Source organism: Dipodomys merriami, unplaced genomic scaffold (assembly GCF_024711535.1).
Source record: "Dipodomys merriami isolate MVZ:Mamm:240054 unplaced genomic scaffold, mDipMer1.0.p SCAF_20, whole genome shotgun sequence".
NCBI lineage: Eukaryota > Metazoa > Chordata > Mammalia > Rodentia > Heteromyidae > Dipodomys > Dipodomys merriami.
The window spans coordinates 22,430,005-22,447,592 of record NW_027203382.1 but is presented as its reverse complement, the minus strand read 5'-3'; the positions used below and the strand labels follow the sequence as shown (position 1 = coordinate 22,447,592).

General features: G+C 39.9%; 1 protein-coding gene across 1 annotated transcript in view; it reads right to left on the bottom strand.

Annotated features, from left to right (window-relative positions):
• Positions 1-17,588, bottom strand: part of Arsb (arylsulfatase B) — a 175,336-nt gene that overhangs the window by 146,754 nt on the left and 10,994 nt on the right. Inside the window, exons 2-3 of the mRNA XM_070031209.1 lie at positions 11,508-11,694; positions 5,573-5,763 (exon numbers count right to left, since the gene is read on the bottom strand). Of these exons, the coding sequence (XP_069887310.1) occupies positions 5,573-5,763; positions 11,508-11,694 (378 nt within the window). The remainder of the gene's footprint in view (positions 1-5,572; positions 5,764-11,507; positions 11,695-17,588) is intronic.

Genomic DNA, 17,588 nt, shown 5'->3' with positions numbered 1-17,588 from the left:
ACAACACAGTACACATTCTTCTCAGCAGCTCACGGAACTTTCTCCAAAATAGACCATATCATAGTTCATGCAAGGAACTTAAGCAAATACAAAGGGATCGACATAATCCCCTGTATCCTATCTGACCACAGTGGAATCAAGCTAGCTCTCAATAACAAAGCATACCGCAGAAATTTCTCCAATACATGGAAATTGAACAGCACACTCCTTAACAATGCCTGGATAACAGAAGAGATCAGAGAAGAAATAAAGCATTTCCTACAACTCAATGAAAATGAAAACACCTCACAAAGAAACTTGTGGGACACAGCAAAAGCAGTCCTGAGGGGCAAATTTATTGCCCTCAGTGCCCACATCAAGAGAATGGAGACAGACCAAGTAAATAATCTCATGTTGCAATTAAAACAGCTAGAAAAACAGGAAAAAATGGGACCTAAAGCTACTAGAAGAAGCCAGATAACCAAATTAAAAGCAGAGATTAACCAATTAGAAAATCAGAAAACCATAACCAAAATAAACCAAACAAAAAGCTGGTTCTTTGAAAAAATAAACAAAATTGATGGCCCATTGGCTAGATTAATTAAAAAAAGAAGAGAGGAAACCCATATTAATAGGATTAGGGATGCCACGGGAAACATCACAACACGTACCCAAGATATCCAAACAATTCTAACAGACTACTTTCAAAAGCTATACTCTCTAAAGGAAGAAAATCGGGCAGAAATGGATGCATTTTTAGAGAAATACAAGTTGCCCAAACTGAGCAAAGAAGAAGTTAACCAATTAAATAAGCCAATATCCTATAATGAGATACAGGAAGCTATCAAAAGTCTTCCAACAAAAAAAAAGCCCAGGACCAGATGGATTCACAGCAGAATTCTATAAGACCTTTAAACAAGAACTAATACCCATACTCCTCAAGCTCTTCAGAGAAACAGAGAAGGAAGGAGCTATCCCAAACTCATTCTACGAAGCCAATATCACACTCATCCCCAAACCAGGCAAAGACCCAACCAAAAAGGAGAATTACAGGCCAATCTCCTTGATGAACACAGATGCAAAGATCCTTAACAAGATTCTAGCTAACAGAATCCAGAAACACATAAAAAAAAAATTCACTATGACCAGGTAGGCTTCATCCCAAAGACACAGGGATGGTTTAACATACGTAAGTCAATAAATGTAATCCAACATATCAACAGAGCCAAGGTCAAGAATCACATGATTATCGCTACAGATGCAGAAAAGGCCTTTGACAAAATTCAACATTCATTCATGCTAAAAGCTCTGGAGAAAATAGGAATAGAAGGAACATTTCTAAAAACAATAAAAGCCATTTATGACAGACCAATAGCCAATATTATACTTAATGGGGAAAAGCTACAACCAATTCTCCTAAAATCAGGAACAAGGCAAGGATGCCCACTGTCTCCACTCCTCTTCAATATAGTCCTAGAACCCTTAGCCAGGGCAATAAGGCAAGAAAAAGACATTAAAGGGATCCGCATAGGGAAAGAAGAAGTTAAACTATCCCTTTTTGCAGACGACATGATACTATACCTCCACGATCCCAAAAACTCCATCCCCAAACTCTTAGAAATCATAAATCACTTCGGCAAAATAGCAGGATACAAAATAAACCCACAAAAATCAGTTGCCTTCCTATACACTGATAATGTACAGGAAGAGAGGGAAATAAAGGGAGCAACCCCATTCACAATAACCTCCCGAAAAATAAAATATTTAGGAATTAACCTAACCAAAGATGTAAAAGAACTATTTAATGAGAACTATAAAAAGTTAAAGAAAGAAATTGCAGAAGACACTAGGAAATGGAAAGACCTCCCATGCTCCTGGATAGGCCGACTTAATATAGTAAAGATGGTAATACTTCCAAAACTAATATACAAATTCAACGCAATTCCTATTAAAATCCCAATGACGTACATCTCGGAAATACAGAAAACAGTCCAAAAATTCATATGGAACAACAAAAGACCTAGAATAGCCAAAACAATTCTAGGGGATAAAGACAATATGGGAGGGCTATCAATGCCGAACTTCAAACTCTACTACAGAGCTATAATAACAAAGAGAGCATGGTACTGGCACAAAAACAGACCCGAAGACCAATGGAACAGAATAGAAGATCCAGAAATAAATCCACAGGCCTACAGCCAGCTGATATTCGACAAAGGAGCCAAAGACATACAATGGAAGAAACACAGCCTCTTCAACCGCTGGTGCTGGGAAAACTGGGCAGCCACATGCAGAAAACTAAAAGTAGACCCCAGCCTATCACCATGCACCAACATCAACTCAAAATGGATTAAAGACCTTAACATTAAACCTGAATCTCTGAAACTACTGCAGGACAGAGTAGGAGAGACACTTGAACTAATAGGCACAGGAAGGAACTTCCTGAACAGAGTCCCAGGGTCACAACAAATTGGAGAGAGACTCGACAAATGGGACTACCTTAAAATAAAAAGCTTCTGCACAGATAAAGCTATCGCAACCAAGCTAGAAAGACAACCAACTAATTGGGAAAAAATATTTACCAGCAATATATCAGACAAGGGGTTAACATCCTGTATATACAGGGAACTCAAGAAACTAATCCCTCCCAAACCCAACAAACCAATTACTAAATGGGCAAGGGAACTAAAGAGGGACTTCTCAAATGAAGAAATAAAAATGGCAAAGAAACACATGAGGAAATGTTCATCATCCCTGGTGGTGAAGGAAATGCAAATAAAGACAACCCTGAGATACCACCTTACCCCAGTCAGAATGTCCCACATCCACAAATCAGCCAACGACAAATGCTGGAGGGGATGTGGAGAACGAGGAACGCTATTACACTGCTGGTGGGAATGTACACTCATACAACCACTTTGGAAAGCAGTCTGGAGGGTCCTTAGAAAGCTAAAGATTGACCTCCCTTACGACCCAGTCATACCACTTCTAGGCATCTACCCTGAACAACAGGAACCAATATACAAGGACACATGCACCTCCATGTTTATTGCAGCACTGTTCGCAATAGCTAGGATATGGAAACAACCTAGATGCCCCACCACAGATGAATGGATCCAAAAATTGTGGTATCTATACACAATGGAATATTATGCAGCCATTAGAAATGACAAAATAATGGCATTTGCAGGGAAATGGATGGAGCTAGAAGGAATCATGTTGAGCGAGGTAAGCCAAGAACGAAGAGACAAACAGTACATGGTCTCCCTGATAAGTGGATGATGAATCCAAAATGTTAGGTGATATGACAAAACTAACAGGACTTAAGAAACAAAGAACTCCCACTCATCTGGTTGAACCACTACTAAATATCCCCATGCTGCTGATCACATATATGGTATATAACATATGAGCACCGTTATATATTACAGACTGTGATAGACAATTTGCTCCAGGAAAGTTAGAATGAACTTGTGACTTTAAATGGGCATCATTATTCCACAATACTGTGAATTTCCGGAAATTAAGTAATCACTTAATCACGATCAAAAAAAAAAAAAAAAAAGAACCTTGGGGAAGGGAGGGAGGGAGGGGATGGTAGGGGGAAAACAATGGAGGGGGTAACAATGTTCAAGAGGAAGTGGAAGTGTACTCATTACCTCACTCATGTAACTGTAACCCTCTGTATAGTATCTCTACAATAAAAAAAATTAAAAAAAAATCTATGTTTAAAACCTACGTGCTTTTATGTATTTGAGAGGATGTTCCCCTTTCTCATGTTCAACCATAGGCACAGCTGATCAGAGATGTCAGCATTAAGAATCTATTAGAGGTCAGGTGCCAGTGGCTTATGTCTGTAATCCTAGCTATTGAGAAGGCTGAGACGGAGAGGATTGCCATTGGAGGCCAACTGGGAAAGAAATATCCTCAAGAGTCTATCTGCAATTCCTCAAAAGACTCCACATAGAGCTCCCCTATGACACAGCAATCCCACTTTTGGGCATTTACCCAAATGACCACAAACAAGACCACACTAAAGCTACCAGCACAACTATGTTTATTACAGCATTATTTACCATAGCTAAGATATGGAACCAACCCAGATGCCCTTCAGTAGATGAATGGATCAAGAAAATGTGGTATATATACACAATGGAATTCTATGCCTCCATCAGAAAGAATGACATTGCCCCATTTGTTAGGAAATGGAAAGACTTGGAAAAAATTACATTAAGTGAAGTAAGCCAGGCCCAAAGAAACATAGGTCCCATGGTTTCCCTTATTTGCAATAACTAGTATATGTCTGAGTCAACCAGAAAAGGTCAGATAAGTTGATGTTAGGGGAATGAACCCCAAGATAAGTATTCAAATTTTTTTTTGTTTTTTTCCTTTCGTGCAATTGTTTCTAACATATTTATAAGATGATTTCTATGTTGCTTTTTATGTCCCTCCCCCATGGTATAAACCCATGCTTTAACTGTATTTGATGTTGGTATAATTTGTGGAGGGGAAGGGAAAAAACAAATCGTTTAACTAGGGATACAGGTGGACCCATTGCAACAATGAGATGTACAAGTCGTTATGTCGAAAAACAAACTTTACAACTTTGGTGGGAGGTGGGGGGAGGATCCGATGGGGGGAGAGGGGGTGTATGGGAAGGGATGGGAAGGGGAAACGAAGAGGAGGCAACAATGCTTGATAAGAAATGTTATCTTGGAAGTGGCGCTGTAGCTCAAGTGGTAGAGCGCTGGCCTTGAGCTGAAGAGCTGAGGGACAGCGCCCAGGCTTAGAGTTCAAGCCCCATGACTGACAAAAAAAAAAAAGAATATAGCTCTTCACTTTGCCGGGCGCTGGTGGCTCACGCCTATAATCCTAGCTACTCAGGAGGCTGAGATCTGAGGATCGTGGTTCAAAGCCAGCCCAGGCAGGAGAGACCGTGAGACTCCTATCTCCAATAAACCACCAGAAAACCGGAAGTGGCGCTGTAGCTCAAGTGGTAGAGCGCTCGCCTTGAGCTGAAGAGCTGAGGGACAGCGCCCAGGCCCAGAGTTCAAGCCCCACAACCGGAAAAAAAAAAAAAAATGTTATCTTGCCCATTTAATTGTAACTCCTCTGTACGGTATTCTCACAATAAAAAAAAAAAAATTCTATCTCCAAAAGAACCAGCAAAAATCAAGGGTGGAGGTGTAGTTCAAATGGCAGAATGCTAACCAAGCAAGTAAGCCAAGCCAGTACAAAGCTCCGAGTTCAAGTCCCAGTACCAGCCTCTCCCCAAAAAAGAAAATCTATTAAAGAGTTTTTCCTAAACAATAGTGGCTTTTTCCTACTTTCCCAAGATTGATTGATTGATTGATTGATTGATTGATTGATTGATTGTTGGTCATGGGGCTTGAACTCTGGGCCTGGGTACTGTCCCTCAGCTCTTCAGCTCAAGGCTAGGGCTCTACCATTTAAACCACAGTGCCACTTCTGGCTTTTTCTGTTTATGTGGTACTGAGGAATTGAACCCAGGGCCTCATGCATGCAAGGCAAGCTGAGCCACCTTCCCAGCCCCTTTACCAAGATTTTAATATACTTAAAGAAGCTAAATTACCTTCTCTGGTGGATGTTTAGCTATGAGGGCTGTAGCCCTTTCAGTAAATACGTTTGCTGAGTACATATTTTTATATTCTGTTGCAACTTCTTCACCATCTCGAAAATCAAGAGCACATCGTGTGCCATTCAAAGCATCAATGAATGCACAGTGCTCATGAGAATAATAATTTTCACTTCCTAGAAGATATCCTGCAATAAAAATGATAGACAAAACAGTGAGCAGGGCATAAAACTTGTCAAACAAACTAATTTTTCAGCATTTAATTGACTAATGCAATTGATTACCTGTGACAGGGTTAATCAAATGACAAGACTAATTAGAGAAACATCTCTATATTTGGTAGTAGAGCTCACTAAAGTGTTACTACATAGTCAAGCCTTTCAGAACGTAGGCTCTATTAGGTAACTAGTGAGTGACTCCTGGTAAATATGATGTTGCTTTAAAAAAAAATCAGAGGTCAAATTTAGCATAGATGAGAACACTACACTACCTAATTACAAAAATAATATATGGTTAATGTGATATGGTATAAATTTCTACTGAGATAATTATATAAATGAGTCCAGGATTCAAATTTGTTGTTACTGAGCTTGAGAGACTGGCTTCCAAGTTATTTATAGATGTAGTCCTAGAAGTCATCTTTTGTCAAATGGTGACACCCACTGGTGAAAAACACAAATGTTTCTAAATAGAGAACCTGTAGATGTGATTGAACAGAGCCAAAAGATCAAACTAAATTATAGCACTGAATTCAGATTTTTCTACCTACAATTATCTCAATTTTGCTGTTAAATAGCATCACTTGCCTACCCCTACTTGCACAATTTAAACACAGAAGAAAATACATTTTCTTAACTGACACTTCTTTCTGCAAATGTTCCATATTTTCCTTTCGTATTGGTTTTAAATGTTTTAAAAAAATTTTTATTATCTTTAAGTGGTTGTACAAAGAAGTTCCCATTCTACAAAAGAGTATTATTTTCCTTTAGCAATAACATAAGCTAGGCTGCATGTTGTGATTACATTTATATAAATGTTATATTTACATACATGTAATATTTACATGTTATATTTACATACATATTTCAATATTTAAATGTTATATTTACATACCTATAACGTATGGAAATAGAAAGTCGTGACTGCCTAGGGCTGGATGGTTAGTGAAATGGGGAGTGACTGTTCAGGTTAATGGGGTATGGCCTCTCTTTGGGGGGGTGGTAGTGATGAAAATGAAACTTGGTAGTAATGAAAATGAAATGGACTGGAATGTAATGGCACACTAGAAATTTATTTAAAACGCATTGAATTGTGCACCTTGAGTGAATCATATAGTATGTGGATTATATCTCAATGAAATTATCAAAAAATAAATGGCTGGGATTTTAGCAATTTTCTGATATATACTGCTTAGAAATCTTAAAATGATATAAAAAAAAAAAAGGGCTGGTCCTTCCTCTAGTCCTACACTTCCTTTATTTTTTTTTTTTTAAATGTGTGTGTGCGTGTATGTGTGTACACGCACAAGCTGATCCTAGAACTTGAACTCAGGACCTGAGCGCTGTTCCCGGTTTTTGTTGTTGTTGTTGTTGTTACTGTTGTTGTTGTTTTGTTGCTCAAGGCTAGTGCTCTACCACTTGACCACACTCCCACTTCTAGATTTTTTTTTTGCTGGTCATGGAGCTTGAACTCTGGGCCTGGGCACTGTCCCTGAGCTCTTCAGCTCAAGGCTAGCACTCTACCACTTGAGCCAAAGCACCCACTTCTGGCTTTTTCTGTGTATGTGGCTCTGAGGAATCCAACTCAGGGCCTCATGCATGCAAGGCAAGCACTCTATCACTGAGCCACCTTCCCAGCCCAACTTCTGGATTTTTAAGTACTAATTGGATATAAAAGTCTCATGAACTTTCCTGCCCAGGCTGGCTTTGAACAGAGAACTTAAAATCTCAACCTCCTGAGTAGCTAAGATTGTAGGCATGAGCCATTGGCATCTGGCTACACTTCCCTTTTAACAGCAACTAAGTTTTGGTAATAACTCAATTCATTTTAAATTAAATCTTCCATTTCTGTGATCCAGTTCCTGAATATAATTACACGTTGACTTTAAGATACCTTTTATATGGCAAACTTTTCTTCTATATAAATAGTAGACATTTTTAAAATCCAATATACTTGTTAATGTACATGTAATATATCCAAAAATAATTTCAACCCTTTTCTAGGTGATTAGAGTGGTCAAGACACTAGACATAGTTATCTTTTTTTTTCTTAGTTGGTTGTAGGGCTTGTACTCATGGCCTGGGTTCAGTTTCTGAGCTGTTGTGTTCAAGTCTATGGCTCTACTACTTTGATCCACAGCTCTACTTCCAGTTTTGTTGTTTGTTTTTTGTTTGTTTGTTGTTTTTTTTTTTTGGTCGGTCATGGGGCTTGAATTCTGGGCTTGGGCGCTGTCCCTGCGCTCTTCAGCTCAAGGCTAGTGCTCTACCTCTTAAACCACAGTGCCACTTCCGGTTTTCTAGTGGTTTATTAGAGATAAGAGTCTCACAGACTTTCCTGCCCAGGCTGGCTTTAACCACAATCCTCAGATCTCAGCCTCCTGAGGAGCTAGGATTACAGGCGTGAGCCACCAGCACCAGGATTCTACTTCCAGTTTTTAAGTGGTTAATTGGAGATAAGAATCTCAAGGCCTTTCCTGCCTGGACTGGCTTCCAACTGTGATCCTCAGATCTCAGCCTCCTGAGTAGTGATGATTGTAGTCGTGGGCCAGAAGTACCTAGCCAGAGTAAGCGTTTTTAACAACCAGTGGGTATTAAAATTTGAGGAAGTCACTTTAGCCCCCTTATTTATTAATGTAAACTGTTTTCTACTATTTGGAAGAATATGTACATAGGATATACTTGATTAGATGATATATAAACCATAGGTATTAAAATAATATTATACATAACATAATTATAGAAATAAAACAATTTATACCTCTAGCCAATCGACCATGTGACTGTCACATGGTTTTTTCATTGTATCTACAAATTTGAACTTCTAAGGCTAAAGATAATGAAAGCTTGTGCTCTGGGGGTGAGGGATTATGGAAAAAAAATTATTTTTGTTTTATTGAGAAGGAATCTCTCTATGTAGGCCAGGGCAACCTGGAACTCTCAGTCATCCTGTCTCAGCCTACCTAGTGCTAAGGCTATAAGGCATGATTCACTATACCAGCTAGAAAATAGTTTTTTTTGGTTTTTTTTTTGGGTCCGGTCGTGGGGCCTGAACTCTGGGCCTGGGCGCTGTCCCTCAGTTCTTCAGCTCAAGGCTAGCGCTCTACCACTTGAGCCACAGTGACACTTCCGGCTTTTTTTTTTTTTTCATTTTGCTTATGTGGTGCTGAGGAATCGAACCCAGGGTCTCATGCATGCAAGGCAAGCACTCTACCACTGAGCCACCTTCCCAGCCCTAGAAAATAGTTTTTAACCAACAAAATCTCTGAATACCTTAACAGTTTAAGTGAGATATAATTTACATACATACATCCACTTAAAAGTACACATTTCTGGGACTGGAAATGTGGCTAAGTGGTAGAGTGCTTGCCCAGCATGCATGAAGCTCTGGATTCGATTCCTCAGTATTACATAAACAGAAAAAGCTGAAAGTAGCATTGTGGCTCAAGTGGTAGAGTGCTAGCACAGAAAGGCTCAGGGACCATGCCCAGGCCCTGAGTTCAAGCTCCAGGACTGGCAAAAAAAAAAAAGTGCACATTTCCTTGTTTTTGTGTATTTATGATCAGCAGAACCTTCAAGCCCAAACAGTGACAATGTCTGCGTGGTCATCATACTACTCTGGGATGGAGTTGGACTCTTCAGGTCAGGCTCTTCATACTCATAAAAGGATATGATAACTTCCTTTTGTCCAATTGAACTTATAAGTGTGAAATAAATTATAACAAAAAATTCAAAATCTTTTATTTGTGTGTGTTTGTGTATGTGTGTGGGTGTGGGTGGGTGGATGTGTGTGTGTGTGCACCAGTATTGGGGCTTGAACTCAGGGTCTTATTTGCTCAGCTTTTTTGCTCAAGGCTGGAGCTTTATCACTCGAGCTACATAGCCACTTCTGGCTTTGTACTAGTTAATTGAACATAATCATCTCTCAGGTTTATCTGCCCAGGCTAGCTTCAAACTGTGATCCTTATATCTCAGCCTCCTGAGTGGCTAAGATTACAGGTGTAAGTCACAAGCCTCATCTTTTAGTACAGGCCTGGATAAAAATTTTGAAAGGTAATGAATACAGTTATCAAACCATAAAAGCATGGAGGCATCCAGGGTGGTGGTGATGGTGGTGGTGATGATGGTTGCTAAGTGAAATAAACTGGTCTGGAAAAAAATTTTTTGAAAAGATGTACAGCCTGTTATCTTTCAAGACAGCAAATTGCCTTACATTCAAGTATACAATGAATAGTTCAGTCATTTTAACAGCTATTGGAGAATACTGGGAGTACATATTCACAACTAGAAATATCACCAAGCCTGATTAGTAATTTCTATTAAGGGCATATGGATGAAGTGCAGGTGCAACACATTGACTGTCTGATATCTTTGCACCTTGATCTTAACCCTAGGTCATGCGTTGTTGTTTTTTATGTTGTTGTTGTTAGATGTGCTTCGATTGCCTTGTTTTTCTCTCCACATATATTCCTTTAACTGTATTGTATTGTTGTGTTTTCCCTAGCTTAAATGGGAAAAATACCTCAAGAAACATCCACAAGAAAACCACCACTTTATCACTAAGATGATGTTTTTAAGAGATGTTGTCCCCTCCCCAGCTTATCTTCTCCCAAAGGAAAAAATCTCCCTCAAGCCTACGAGCCAGAAAATGCTTTACTCTTCTGAACATCTGGTTTCCATCTCTCTTGTGAATAAGGAGACTCACAGCCTTTTTCATTTTGCTTTTTTTCTTCCTTTGGACTTCAGAAGTCTTGAATCTTAATATCAAATGCAAATCCCTCCTAAGACTATGCAGTCTTTCTGCAATTTGGTGCCCATAAACTATCTCATCATTTTCTAATCACTCTGATTTTGTTGTTCTAGTTAAATGTTTTATGTTCACTGTGTGTTCCTTTTTGGCTATGGAAGACTGTAAATAAATGAAGAAGCAGATGGCAGGTAGGTAGGTAGCTAAATAGTTAGACAGAAAGATAGCTCAACATAAAAAGAGCCTGACAGAAAGATATACAGCTGCTGGCAAGATAAACAGGTTATTAATTGTGGTACAGTTAGTAACAGATTTCAGAAGGCACATTTTAAAACAAACTTTAAGTTCATATTTATTTTTTACAGGGTTACCAAGTTGATAAAATACTTATAAAATACTTATAAAATAGGTCTGATTATCAGACCTATTGCCATTTGTTATTTGCCCTCCCCATTCTATTAATATTAATTTTTAAATTGATCCTTCCCCACTTAGTATTTTCACAATAGATCTCACAGATGGCAAAAAGATGCCAAGGGAAACGTGTTTTTTTTTTCTCCAAATTCTCAAAAGGGATTAAAAGTCTTCAGTTCATAGAGAGAAAATAACTATTATATACGTTTGTAAATAAAATAATCTTACTTTAGGTTTTGCCTGTAATTAAAGAAAAGCAGTTGTACCCTTTACATAAGAAAGTTCCAGAGAGTACATTGCCCTCTGATGTGGAAACAGTGACTCTTCCACAGCTCTACGGTGGCACTGAGTGTTCTGGCACTGCCTTGCTGTGGGCGCATGTCCACCATGAGCTGAGTGCAGAGCCATGGATGGAGGTAACATTAGAAGGCGGCCCACTGATTCACTCTGTCTTCAACTTTCCAGTTATTTCATTTGATTCCACTTGGGTGTGTTTTATGAGATGGCTAGAGTTAGTCTGGGTTAAAAAAAAAACACATATTTACATTTCCATTACCAAAATAGGTATCAAATCCTCGGCGGGTTGGAAGACATTCTTTCCGGTACATTCCCAGGTGCCATTTTCCGACCATATGAGTAGCATAGCCTGCTTCTTTTAGAAGTTGGGGCAGGAGTTTTTCATCCAGAGGAACACAGCTGGGCTGGCAGGTCTTGATTAAATAGTGCTGTAAACCCATATGGATCTTAGAGAGATAAACAAAATAGTGAGTTATTGGCACTGAAACGTTGTAAGTAGATAAAATGGCTGCCTAGTTTATTGGACATATCTGGTGATCTTCTGACCTCTATTTCTGTTCTGGCTTGAGACCAGTCTCAAGGTAATGGACATAAGTGGAACTTGAAAAGATGTATAAAAGCATTTCAATAAACAGGATTGGTGGTATACACCTGTAATTCTAGTGCTTGGTAGAAAGATTATAAGTTTAAGGCCAGTCTGAGCTACACAGGAAGACCTAGTCTCAAAAAGTTCTAGATGCTGGTGGCTCATACTTTTTATCCTAGCTATTCAGCAAGTGGAGCTCAGGAGGATCATGGTTCAGGGCTAGCCCAGGCAAAAAGTTCATGAGCCCCTCCCCCCCACTTAACCAACAGCTAGGTGCAGTGGCATACAACTGTTATCCAACTATATGGGAAGTATAAATAGGCAGACTGCTACCCATACATGTCATACATGTGAGATCCTATTCTAAAAAAAATGAAGGAAAAAGGAGCTGGGGATGTGGCTCAAGTAGGAGAGTATCTGCCTAGTAAATGCAAGGCCCTGAGTTCTACCCCCAGTATTACAAAACATTGCCACAAGTGTTAGATTTTTTTCAACAAATACTCATCAAAGAAATATGTCAGAAACCATTTACTTTAAGTTTTACTCCCTAAAAATTAGCAATAATATTAAGAGTGTGGGTCTATCAAGAAAACACCATTCCATGAGAAGCTGATATTTGGTTACAATGAACATTTGTATGTAATCTTTGAAGAAATGGTAATTTTTTTAAAGAGGAGTTCTGGGTGAATCTAAGGCCTTGCATAGTCAACAGTGGTCATGGTAACAAATGTAAACTATATAATCAACAACATTATCAATCCTCCCAACACTATACTTCCTCAAGAAAAAGTACCTTTACAACCATCTTGCATCTAGGCCTGGGCCTGCCCCCAGAGTCATTATAGTATATATGACATCATACAAAGTATACACTGGAACTTCCAATCCACAGTTGTGCTGCCACAAACTACATAGTTATTTATCACTGATGTTTCTCAGACTGGACAAACTTACAGATTCTTGTTTGGTTTTACTTTACTATTTTGAGATAGATACAAAGCACAGTCCAAAAAAAAAAAATCTGCTCAAATTCACTGTAAACTATAATCAATTAGTTTTCTCAAAGCCAAGCAGGGTGGTTCACACCTGTAATGCTAGCTACTAGGGGGTGGGGGAAGGTTAGCTGGGGAAGATCATGGTTCCAGCCAGCCCAGGAAAAAAGTTCATAAGAACCCCTCTCAACAGAAAATTGTCAGCCCAGCTTAAAAATAACCAGAGAAAACAAGCTGGAGAAGTGGCTTGAGCAGTAGAGTGCCTGTCTAGCAAGTATGAAGGCCTGAGTTCAAATCTCCTCCCTAGTACAGGTTGGGGTGGGGGTGGGGAGTACAAGCCCACAATTTTCTCAAAAATTTTGACACAATCTTAGATTTTATTTTTTTGCATGAACCTTTTTAGAAGCAACATTAAAAATTACATCTACTATAGCTTGACATCATCTTATTCTATAGAACCAATGGAAGTCAGGAGACTGTAAACCTAGCTACACAGAAAGCTGAGATCTGAAAATTACAGCTCTAAGTCAGCCCAAGCAGAAAAGCCTGTGAGACTCTTATATCCAATTAAGCAGCAAAAAAGCTGTACCTAAATTCAAACCTCAGTATCTGGGGGAAAAAAGAAGGCAAAAAGGAAGGGAAGGAGGGAAGGAGGCAAACATATGGAATATTTTTAACGTTAAAGAATTAATATTTTGGGGCTGGGAAGGTGGCTCAGTGGTAGAGCGCTTGTCTTGCATGCCTGAGGCCCTGGTTTCGATTCCCAAGCACCACATAAGCAAAAAGAAAAAAGCCAGAAGTGGCACTGTGGCTCAAGTAGTAGAGCGCTAGCCTTGAGCTGAAGAGCTGAGGGACAGCACCCAGGCCCAGAGTTCAGGCCCCACGACTGGACCCAAAAAAAAAAAGAGAGAGAGATTTAATATTTTTTAATATTTTTGGAAGTACTGGGGACTTAACTCAGGGCCTTGCACTTGGTAGACAAATGCTCTATCTACTTTGCAATCCACGCCTCCAGCCCCTTTTTGCATTAATTATTTTAGAAGCAGAGTTTCAATTGATACCAGGTGGCTTGGGCTGCAACCCTCCTTACTGTGCTCTGCCTTGTCTCTGGGGATGACAAGTACACACCCAGCCATTGTGCTTTCCTCTAGCTGGGATAATAGGCACATGGCACTGCAATCAGCCATTGGTTTAAATCGACTCATGAACTTTTTTTTTGGGGGGGGGTCCGGTCGTGGGGCCTGAACTCTGGGCCTGGGTGCTGTCCCTCAGCTCTTCAGCTCAAGGCTAGTGCTCTACCACTTGAGCCACAGCACCACTTCCGGCTTTTTTCTTTTTACTTATGTGGTGCTGAGGAATCGAACCCAGGGCCTCAGGCATGCAAAGCAAGCACTCTACCACTGAGCCACCTTCCCAGCCCCTCGATTCATGAACTTTTATGCCCAGGCTTGAACCTCAATCCCCTGATCTCTGTCTCTGAAGTAGGTAGGATTACAGGCTTGAGCTACTAAATCCAGCTTAAAGTGGGCTTGTTTAAGGGGTGATAAATTTATTACCTTGCTATGGTTATGGCCTCTCAAGTATAGGTACATGTCAACACTTATATTGTATATTTAATGTACTGTTTATTATAGGACAATTGTGCTTCAATGAAGCTGCTCAAAAATAGCTTTTGTCTGCTCAGCTTTTTATGCTTCTCTTAGCAATAATTGTCATGTGTGCTGAGATGCGTGCTAGATATCTTCTATTCTGTCAGTCCTGCCCTTTACCTGAGATACTGACCGTGGAGGGCCAAACCAAAGGACTTGCCTTTTAGCTTCTGCTTGCGTTCAGGCAATGGAAAGCCCTGATGAGCAAGAAGACCATGAAAGTAAATGGCCTGTAGCTGCCAGGTTACTTCTACCTGGCTACCTATGTTCTACTACTGAAGTTTACTCTGAAGGAAGCTTCTTTTCTAGGTTCTAGTAACTACTCCACCCTTTTGGTCTAGGGGGTGGTAACAGCTCCACCTGGTTACTACAACTACCTCTATTTCTCCCACACATTTGTACCTTTTAAAACAGCTCCCTTGTTATTAAATATTCCCTAAATTATTCTCATCTGAATATGACATCTCTTTCCAAGAGGGATTTGGGAACCACTTTTCTCTACATTCCCTCTCTCCCTCTCCCGCCCTCTCTGTGTTCTCTTTCTTTCAAATCAAAGAATGTGTCTTTCCATTTTCAACATTATAGGTTTACTCAACAGAAAATTGATCCTAGACTCAAAAACTTCATAATATATGCTAACCGGCAACCAAGCAACAAAGGTAAAAATAATGTTTCGTGGAATCCAAAAGCCCCAGCGGAGATAAATGCTATGTGCAAATTTCCTTAAATGGAAAGCTCATCCATCACATGCAGCGAATTAAGTCTGATCGCTTGAAAGCTCTGCCAAGAGATGCTCTGCAATTGCTTTTCCTAAGCCATGGGCACCACGCCATGTGGTCAGCTGAAGCCTGCACACATTATCTACAATTGTATGGAGCAGGGAATTTGTTCTTTTTAGTTCCTGAGAATTTATTTGACAGAGCATTTTTATGGCATTATTGGGAAGCAGAAGCCGAACTCTGGATTATAGCCAAAAACATGTTTTTGGTCTGTTCAAACACTATTTGAAGTCAGGAAGCTGTAATGTGTTGAGAAGCAGTAAACAGAATGCCAAGCTGGTTCCAATCCAGTATGTTAGTTCAACCAACACAGCACTGTGGAGTTACTCCATGCTTCATGGGGCAGGAAGATAACAGAACACCCACAAGAATCAAGAGAATAAGAAAAGGTTTTCCTTGTCAACACAATAAAATCTGAAACAATTCCATTCTCACATTCACCTTGAATGTGCAGAGTGTATGTGAGTGGAGAAGGCCCTATGCATAACAAAAGTCCAAAGAGGTTACCTCCAATCTGCCCTGTGTGGCTGTCATTTCTGCATTAAACCAAATCTTTTAGGAAAATTCCAGCTTGCTAAGATTCCACGTGGCCATTAAGGATTCTGGCAAAGGATCTACAAACCCTGAGAGAGGACCTGGCTTGTTTCTGGGCTCTTTCCATAAGATAAGTGATGAGAAATCTTTGTTTATGTTTTTGTCACACTTTATTTGCTCCCATCACTTCCTCTGTCCTCTACAGACCTATGAGAGATTTGCAGCAGTCTCAGGAGCTTAAAAGAGAAAAACCAATCTCCTCTTGGAAGAGAAGAGGGCCATAAGCTCCAATGTCATAGACTTTCTTAGTCCAGGCTATTTATTAAGCGCCTATTTTGGAGCTCTGGGCACACTATTTCAGCTACCCTCATGAGAAACACTGCCAAGGGGCAAGTAAACAGAAAATCATTCTCTCCCAATCTCAACAGTGGTAAAATAACATCCAGCTGATCAGAGAGAGGTTCTGTCCAGTCCATCTCACTGGTCTGAAATGAACCTGCATCCTTCCTGTAATCTCAAATCTGTACAACACCTACTGCTGCAGTTCTAGAAAAATTTAAAATGTGGGCAGTCCTACCCCTCTACCTTACACAGCAGAGAATCCAGAAGGAATCTTTGTGAACAGAAAACAGAGGACATGGTTATGGCTATCCTGGAGTTCAGAATTTCCAGCCCACACGTTGGCCAGAATACTGCAATTTTCAGCCACTATCAGGGCCACTTTCACCACCTTAGGGTTTTTGGGTTTTTTTCTGGAGATGCCCCACAGAACAAATGGACAGTAGAGAATCTGCTCCCTTCCCCTGAAGCCTTTTAACAGTCAGCTGCCCATGCTGCTGAGAAGCCAAGAGCTACAGAACACACATTATGGGTGTTAGGAGCCTGGCTTGGCCATCTGGCCTGGCCTGTCAATACTGAAGCTGCAGAACTGGCCCATCTCACTGACAGTTTTAAGGGTCTATTTATTTTGGTGTTGATTAGTAAAACTGCAAATCTCTGACTAAACCCACAAAGGGATGTTGTTGTTAAAGAGAATAAATAAGTCAGAGATGGTTTCAGAGACTCTGTCTGAATCATAAAATGTAATACAAATTTATGATGAAAAGGAAGGAACATATAAAGAAATGTGAAGACGATGCATTTTATGTGGTTGTAATTAAGGAAACAAAAAAACTAAAGGATAACAACCAGAGAGAAATACCTTGTGTAGGGAACTCTGGAGCTGAGCTATGAGAGCTGGAAAAGGGTTGAGAGGTAGGAACGCTGCTTCGACAGTACTCAGAATGTTGAGAACAGGCCAGGAAAGGGTTAAAACAGCCAGCTCTGGAGATGTGGAGGAGGCTGAAATGCTGCCTCCTTCCTTAGAGTTGGAAAGGCTGAGGCTAGACTTTGAAAGCTAGATAAAAGTAGAATAGATGTTTGAATTATGTCTTCATTCCCAAACCAATAAGGGAGCCAGTTATTCTCACAAACTCTCTTTTGTCTCTGTGATTCTAATAACAGTATAGATGCCTTGTTTTCTGCACATACCCATGGCAATTTTCCCTGTACTAAACTTAATAAACAAGCTTGGTTATGGGAACACAGGGTTCAGAAGCCGATAAGCACTGAAACTCCTGGTTATTTTGTTGTGGCTCTTTTCTGGTGACAGTGGGGTCTGAATGCAGAGCCTTAACAACTCCTAGACAAGCAATCTACCACTTACGCCATGCTTCCAGCCCTTAAAAATTAAAAACATTAAAAAAAATCCTCAGGTATCAACCAAAACAAGTTAATCAGTTACATTCTACTCAGCCCCAA